Source organism: Staurois parvus, unplaced genomic scaffold (genome assembly GCF_062004578.1).
Source record: "Staurois parvus isolate SC_StPar_1 unplaced genomic scaffold, SC_StPar_1.0 ptg000299l, whole genome shotgun sequence".
Taxonomy (NCBI): domain Eukaryota; kingdom Metazoa; phylum Chordata; class Amphibia; order Anura; family Ranidae; genus Staurois; species Staurois parvus.
Genome location: NW_028318095.1, coordinates 11,484,409 through 11,492,611, shown reverse-complemented (window position 1 = coordinate 11,492,611; position 8,203 = coordinate 11,484,409). Strand labels below are relative to the sequence as shown.

The 8,203-nt window shown below is 42.3% G+C and overlaps 1 protein-coding gene across 2 annotated transcripts in view; it reads left to right on the top strand.

The window, feature by feature from the left end:
* Positions 1 to 429: 429 nt before the first annotated feature.
* PROS1 (protein S) overlaps positions 430 to 8,203 on the top strand; it is a 93,694-nt gene continuing 85,920 nt past the window's right edge. The window contains exon 1 of one of the 2 annotated variants that reach the window (XM_089682933.1): positions 430 to 610. In XM_089682933.1, the coding sequence (XP_089539059.1) occupies positions 532 to 610 (79 nt within the window). In that variant the 5' untranslated portion in view covers positions 430 to 531. The remainder of the gene's footprint in view (positions 611 to 8,203) is intronic. The other variant, XM_089682932.1, reaches the window with a different exon arrangement.

Here is an 8,203-nt window from a genome sequence, read left to right as displayed (position 1 = left end):
GCTCCAAGCTGGACCAATGTAACTAGTTGTAAACTGCCATACCTGGAAATCCATTGCATATGGAAAATATAAATCATGGGTAGGGGTGAGGTTCCTCTTGATCTCCATACAATTAGCAGAATACAATATTTTTTTTTTTTCTAGAACGGTCCTTTAAATGAAGTGACCTGATTTAGTCATTTTGTTCCAGATGAAAGTCCATTTTGTCACATAAGCAGTTTCTCTGTAAACAGTCAGCTGTGCGTTGGTGAAGAGGTTTAATGTAAATACCCTGCTGTTTTGCAATGCCTCCCATCTGATAAAGCCTAATAATCCATGTGGATACCTGATCCCAGGGTCCTGTGTTTGTGTACTTGTCAGTGGACAGGGGAGGGATGTTTCCTGGAATTGCCCTGGAATCATTGGGCCTCTCTCCAGAGTGTGCAGCTCCCCCCAGCCCAGCATACTGAACAAGAGGCTGAGCTGAGCTCACAAACCGAGCAGTGTGCAGGCCGGGCTGTACCAGCCTCTGCCTCCTCTCTATAACGGAACATGATGTTACTCAGTCCAGTCTGTCTGATCCTGCTGGCTTCCTCCCTACTGGTGACCACACTGTCGGAAAGACGAACATGTAAGTGTCCTCTCTTGTTATATCTTTAAATTAAGTTTGTTTGCGTTTAGGACATACTATGTTGCCCATTAGGACCAAAGCCAACCACACACATCACCACGTTTCCTGGCAATCTGACTGATCTGTTGTAGAAGCAATACCGCACACCGAGATGCAAAATAATATTCTTCCTTTATTAAAATAGCCAGCAGGAACAAGTTCTATTTGGACATGCTTTGAGCTAGGCTCTTCACTTTCACAAAGATTGTGACTGATCTTATGATAATAAGTCATGTAGGGGTTAAGATATGGGCTTTTAAAAACTTATGGGCATTGGAAGTAATTACAACTGTTCATGGATTTCCAATTTAGGGGTCCGTTTATGATACAGAGAATAGCTGCGATTCAGAGGATCGCAGCTATTCTCTGGTCATTCACAGTTTATGACACTCAGGAGATCAGTGGAGAACATGTTCAGCTCTTCGCTGGAGATCTGTGTTCTCCCTCCAGATTCTCCAGCCCAGAGCTGGAGAATCGGAGGAACCGCAAACTAAGCAGAGATAATTTACCACTGCATAGTAAACTGATCTTTTACTGTAATCTCCCGAGATTATAGTAAAAGCAGCCATTTTCCAGCGTTTGTAGACCGTTCTCCCTTCGTTCGGAGAACTGATCTACACCGCTTCATAAAAGGCATTCACAGGAGAACTGTGTTCTCCGAGAATTCCGGAGAACTGAGCAGCGATCATTTACCGCTGGTTCATAAATGGACACCATAATTCCTTAGAAGAGGAAACAATCCTTTAGCCACAATTGCGCCAGAATGTGTTAACAGAGTGAATGATGTAAAATATCTCTGTGGGTTTGGTGGTATGACTTTTGGGACATTGATAAGCGGATCTGTAAACACAATTGACTATACATGTGTCCATCTATAAGCACTTAGGGCCTCATTCATATGGCTAAATCAGCAGGTATCTTGTGGAAAACCATGGCCAGGAGCTAAGGTGTGTACAGACTGCCATGGCCGGTTAGCCTGTACAAAACAATGACAGGCTGACATAGGCCGTAGCTGTCTGACAGTGTTCAGAAGTAATCACATAGGAAGCAATTACCTGTGGTTAGGAGCAGATGATCTGGATGCAAGCTGTTCGCTGTGATCATCTTTCTCTAACCGCAGGTTATCTATGCCCTGTGTGATCACTTCCGAACACTGGTGGACAGCTGCAGTTGCTGTTGGTCATTGCTTTGTATAGGCATCCCAGAAGCAGCTGTCTGTATACACCTGGGCACCCAGCTTCAGTTTTCCACAAGATACTTGCTACACCATGAACAATTTGGCTGCTTGAAAGAAGCCTAAGACTGGCCATAGACAGCTCAAATTTTGGCTGAATTTGCTGAAGCTACAAACACCAACCAGGTTGACAAAAGTCAATTTAGAAACTGACCAAGGCAGGATGTAGATGGTGTGAATTTCTTTCCTGCAATTACAGGGTGCAGGAAAGAAAATCACCCAATTACCCCATCAACATAGTCAACTTTGCAGAGTGATTGTGTTCTCTCGGCAACAATGTAAAATGCAACATGCCGGTTGTGCCCAAGTCAATAGATGGATTGACTTGGGTACAATCAGTCTGCCCATAGATAGTTGGATTCTTGGCCCCTGTTGAACTGGCTGAGATTCGACTTCGATCTATGGCTGGCTTTAGCATGGTGGAAAATTTTCTGGCAAACAGTAACTGTATCAGATTGGCATCACAATTTTATTGGCTGAATAAAATAGCTGGGAGATTCCTCCATACCTGTTGTTTAGCATGGATGAAGGATTAGAACAATTTTCTCTTGTTGAAAGACAACATTGGGCCATATATGGCTAGCTTATGGTGGCCACGTGTGATACAATTCTTACCAGTGATGTGACCAATTTCAGCAATGTCAGCAATACTTTGGCCATATACGGCTTGTATAAAAATTTGGCTTCAACCCTCGAAAATCTGTTGGATGTGATTTTCAGATAATTAAATTATCCCTGAGAAAGGGTAATTATAAGTGTGCACTCACCAACCGTTGGGGGAATCTTGAAAATGGTTGAAGTGATACTCATTTCACAACAGTCAACTTGAGCAGGTACCTGTGAGATCGTCCAGTCAGTGGCCAGAATGAAAAACACCATGACTCAACCTAGGGAGAATATTGTGAGCCAGAAGAGTATGAATTTACAGACATTCATACAGATCTTAGAATGTTTACAGAAACGCAGGAGCAGCCTCCCGGTGGATTATAACGATGGAGTGATATATATAAGAGCATTACACTCATCTTACTGTCTAATCCTCCATACGATTGTGTATCAGGAGATCTAAGTGGATATCCAGCTGAGAGCTTAGGCTATGGCCTGTAAACACTGATCAAGAGTTCGTGCCATGAATCCAGTGTGTTCCCTTATTGTTCCCTGACATCCTGTTGTTTGTCACAGCTGCTTCTTAGTCCAAAACATGTGTTTTATCAGGACGGCTTCATTTCCTCTGCATTGTCAATAGCTAGCTTTATAGGAGGCTTTTGTGCTTTCATTTGCTGTTTTACTTTGGCATGCCACTCATTACTCGACTTTTTTACAAGCTTTGCAACTGATCTGTGTCACATGTGACAGCTAGATAGTGCATAGAAAATGTACCAGCATTGGTGAGTGCTGAGAGATGGAAAGATAACAGAAAAAGAATGTGTACAGCATGCTGGAAATTTTTTAACACTCTGAATATGACCCAGTCCTTGGATGGTGGCTGCATTAGTTTCCTTTTTTTCACCTTTATTTTCACCTGGTGATCTGGCCAGTGACCAACTTCATGCACTTCTCTATCTATGAAGGAGCAACAGAGGCACCCTTGTATGACAGCACTGTCTGAGGAGGGTAGTGTTAGATGGACTAATAGATTTGGATTAAACTTGAAATAAGTATTTAACAAATTAAAGTCTAACACATTTTAAGCAGTTATAGAAACAGATTTTTTTACTTTTTGGGATAAAGGTTTTACACAAAAGAATAAAAGCTGACCATTGTTAGCACCCCTGCCCAGTGGTGTATCCTCCATGGATGCAATGTCTGCAGTGCACAGAGTTCCAAAGGATGGGGGCCCACTGTTCCCTTACACACTGCACAACATGGGGAAACCCTGTTCTGTTCCTTGTTTTCAGGGGGAGAAGGAGCATGATTGGCCACTGCTAAGGCCAATTACTTTCCTGCTAACCCTGTCTCCCGGACCCAGGGACAGGAGGAAGTGAGCCCACGCTGAGGACAGAAGGAATGCCATAAGTCCAAGTGGTAAGCTGTGCAGTGGAGGCCTGTGTGGCTGTACTGTGGATAAAGGGTCCTTACTACTGACCTCTGAACTTAGAAAAAGTTACTACTGACTTCTGAACTCTGCACCACTTACTACTGACCCCTGAACTTCACCTCACTAATTATTGACCTCTGAACTCTGCCATGCTTCTCCTGACCCCTGAACTTTACTTCACTTACTGCTGACCATGAACTCTACCTCACTTACTACTGGCCTCTGAACTTTGCATCACTTACTCCTGAACTTTGTCTCACTTACTCCTTACTGCTGAACTCTGCATCACTTACTATGGACCTCTGTAGTCTGTGTCACTTATTCCTGACCCCTGAACTCTGTGTCACTTATTGCTGACTCCTGAACTCTGCATCAGTTACTCCTAACCCCTGAACTCCGTGCCACTTACTCCTGGCCCCTGAACTCTGTCATTTACTCCTGACCCCTGAACTTTGTGTCACTTATTACTGACCCCTAAACTCTGCATCACTTACTCCTGGCACTTGAACTTTACATTACTTACTCCTGACCCATGAAATCTGTCTCACTTACTCCTGACTGCTGAACTCTGCATCACTTACTATAGACCTCTGTGCTCTGTCACTTATTCCTGACCCCTGAACTCTGTGTCACTACTGACTCCTGAACTCTGCATCAGTTACTCCTGACCCTTGAACTCCGTGCCACTTACTCCTGACCCCTGAACAGTGTGTCACTTATTACTGACCCCTAAACTCTGCATCAGTAACTCTTGACCCGCTTAACTCTGTGTCACTTACGCATAGCCCTCCTGTCCCTGAATTTTGTCATTTACTCCTGACCCTTGAACTCTGTGTTATGTATTCCTGACCCCTGAACTCTGTTTCACTTATTACTGAACCCTGAACTCTGTGTCGCTTACTCCTGATCCTCCTGGCCCCTGAACTATGTGTCACTTATTACTGATCCTTGAACCCTGCATGACTTACTCCTGACCCCTGAACTGTGCATCACTATGAACCCCTGAAACCTGCATCACTTACTCCTGACCCCTGAACTCTGTTTCACTACTAACCCCTGAACTTTGCATCACTTAATCCTGTCCCCTTAACTCTGCATCACTTAATTCTGACCCCTGAAGTCCTTGTCACTACTTACCTGTGAACTATGTGTCACTCACTACTGACCCCTGAACTCTGTGTCACTTACTCTTGACCCCTGAATTCTTTGTCACTACTGACCTCTGAACTCTGTCACTTATTACTGAGCCCTAAACTCTGCATCAGTTAGTCCTGACCCCTTAACTCAAGGTCATTTACTCCTGATCCCTGAATTCTGTATCACTACTGACCCCTGAACTCTGTGTCACTTATTTCTGATACCTGAATTCTACATCACTTATTACTTACCCCCGAACTGTGTGTCGTTTACTCCTGATCCTCCTGGTCCCTGAACTCTGTGTCATGTATTACTGACCCTTGAACTCTGAATCACTTACTTTTGGCTCCTAAACTCCTTGTCACTATGGACCCCTAACTACTGACTTCTGAACTCTGTGTTATTTACTCCTGACCCCATGAACTCTGCATCACTTACACCTGACCCCTGAAATCTGCATTACTTACTCCTGATCCCTGAACTCTGCATTACTTACTCCTGACCCCTGAAATCTGCATCACTTACTCCTGACCCCTGAAATCTGCATCACTTACTCCTGACCCCTGAACTCTGTGTCACTACTGGCCCCTGAACTCTGCGTCACTCACAGTTGACCTCTGGACTCATCACTTTCTACAGATCTCCTACCAGGTGTGCCCAATGTATAATCTTGTACACAGGCTCACTGCCTGGTCTGGTTAATGAAGCTGCAAAATAAGAGCAGGGTCAACAGGTAAAAAGCTAAGCTACGGGGGGGACTCAGAAAAACAATGACTGCTTTGTTCATGTTAATGACAGACTGAATATATGGAATTTCTGATTTTGCCTTTAGTACCATTTTTTAAAATGGCACTAAAAGCAAACTTAAAAAAGACATATGGATCAATGTTGCATCTAAAGTCACATCAAAGTAGTACAGGCACCTTTTTAAAGTCGCTGCAGCTTTAAGTCACACTGATTGGAACAGGTGTCATTGAAAAGAATGGGCTGTGACTTATCATGTGACTTTGATGTCCAAAGTCGCATGACAAGTCGCACAAGTGTGAATGGAGCCTAACTGCTTAAATTGGAACTGTAGTTAAACCAGAACTAAACCCCCCTATCCTTTTAACCCAAGGAAGTTGCTATCTTAGCATCTGTTTGAAAAACATCTGCCATGCTGCTGTACATGTGATCAGTTATGATAGTTTGACAGTTTGGTTGAGAACATAAGCAAATGTGACAGTTAGCATTCCTAGTATGCTGGGAATGTAACCGTTTTTTGGTAACCGATGGGTTAAGTTCCGCTTTAAGGGACAGTTCACACCACAAAAACATCCTCCAGATCCATTCCGGATACATTTCTGCATGCACTTTTTTAATGCTTTTTTGATGCATTTTAGTGTGTTTTTATGCTTCTGATGCATTTTTGATGCGTTTCCAGATGCTTTTTTCCCTCCCTTTTTCATTTCAATTGCAAAATCTTTATTTTCATCAAGACAATGCCTTTCATGTTTGCCTTTCATGTTTTTTTCACTGTACTGGGGTCCAGTGCTTTTTTATGTGTATTTGATGTTTTTTAGTGCGCTCCAGTACAGTTCTGGACCTGAAAATCACTGAAACACACTGCAATGGTGTGAACTATGCCATTGGAACCCATATAACCTACTTTCCATGATTTTTTGATGCATGTGGTATGAACAGGCTCTAAAAAAAATGCAAACAGGCAGTTTTTTTAGTGCAGAAGAGGTTTCTTACCTGGCATTTTCACTTTGTGGTGCTTAGATACAGTAAAGTGGTTGTAAACCCTTATATATACCAAGTGAAGTGACAGGTGATACACAGAGATGAAACAAATCTTCCTAAATAAATTGTATCTATCATCTTCTACATCCATTTAAAGTGCTGAATTTATAGAGCTTGTCAGAGAGTTCAGAAAAAAGGGGGTGGAGAACTGAAATTACACTTTGCAGAGCACAGCGAGGGTAGCTCTGAGAGCTGATTGGAAGAAAAAAGACCCCCCCCCCTCCACTCCACACTGTCAATCAGCTTGAGGCCCTTCCACTGCCACCATTTTTCTCTTGGTGTCAGGAAAACGTGTCAGAAGTAATTCATGCTGATAGAAGAGAAATGAGGCAGCAGACAGAAATGACACTTTGTGCTCTTAATTGAGACAAGTACACAACAACCACTTTAAGTTCCTCTTTAGGTGTTCAAAGGGAACACTGGTTCACTTAGCATTGTGGAAAATGCTCACCATTACTATATCACCCAGCCACACTAGTCAGCTTTACATTTTGCATGGCTCATCATTTTTGGTGAGACATCTGTCAGATCAGGGGGCATTCCTTTAAAACATTGCTATTAATATCTCACATCTTGCAAGAATGGATTGGAAGATTCTTCCTGTTCTTTGTTAAATAAGTAAAGGCAGCATATGTTATTAATGGTGCAATAATGGTGCAAATTTCATCATCTACATAGACAGAGTTATTATTTAGTGGGGAGGAAATGGATGTATGTAGAAGGAGACAGGCATGAAGATGAATAGAGAGAAGTGTTAACATTCCTTTCTTAGCTAATAAACACCCCACACTCCTGACACCATTCTCTCCTACACAAGGTCCTTTAGGGTCAGGTTCGTGTGAGGTTAATGGAACCATGAAACCCTCCACCATAAATCCTCCAGCTATTATCAGCTACATACAGAGAGTCTTTTCCTGAAAGTTGCATATCAAGCCACTTTGTAGGAACAATGTGTGAATATCTTCTGTCTTACAAGGACAATTGCTATTTACATATTTAATGTTCATTCATTTAGAGTAGCCCAATTAATTAAAATCATAAGTAAGCACTTATTGCAATGCGAAACAACATATCCATGACAATTCATAGAAAATTAAAATATAAATTGAAGTTCATAATATTATTGGAATGCTAGCAAGATAAAGATGGAATAGATCCATCCCTCTATTTCGTCTTTATGCTAGCTGGCTTTGCACTACACCACATGTTAAATAGCTGTACTTTCACTATTGTGTGTTTCATATTATTTCCACGGATAACCACATTGGATCTATGTCAGCGGGATATGGAAACATCTTCAGAAGTTTAGTTAAGAGTGGAGCAGCAAATTTAAGGTGGATTGTTTAAAGTGCAATTTGAC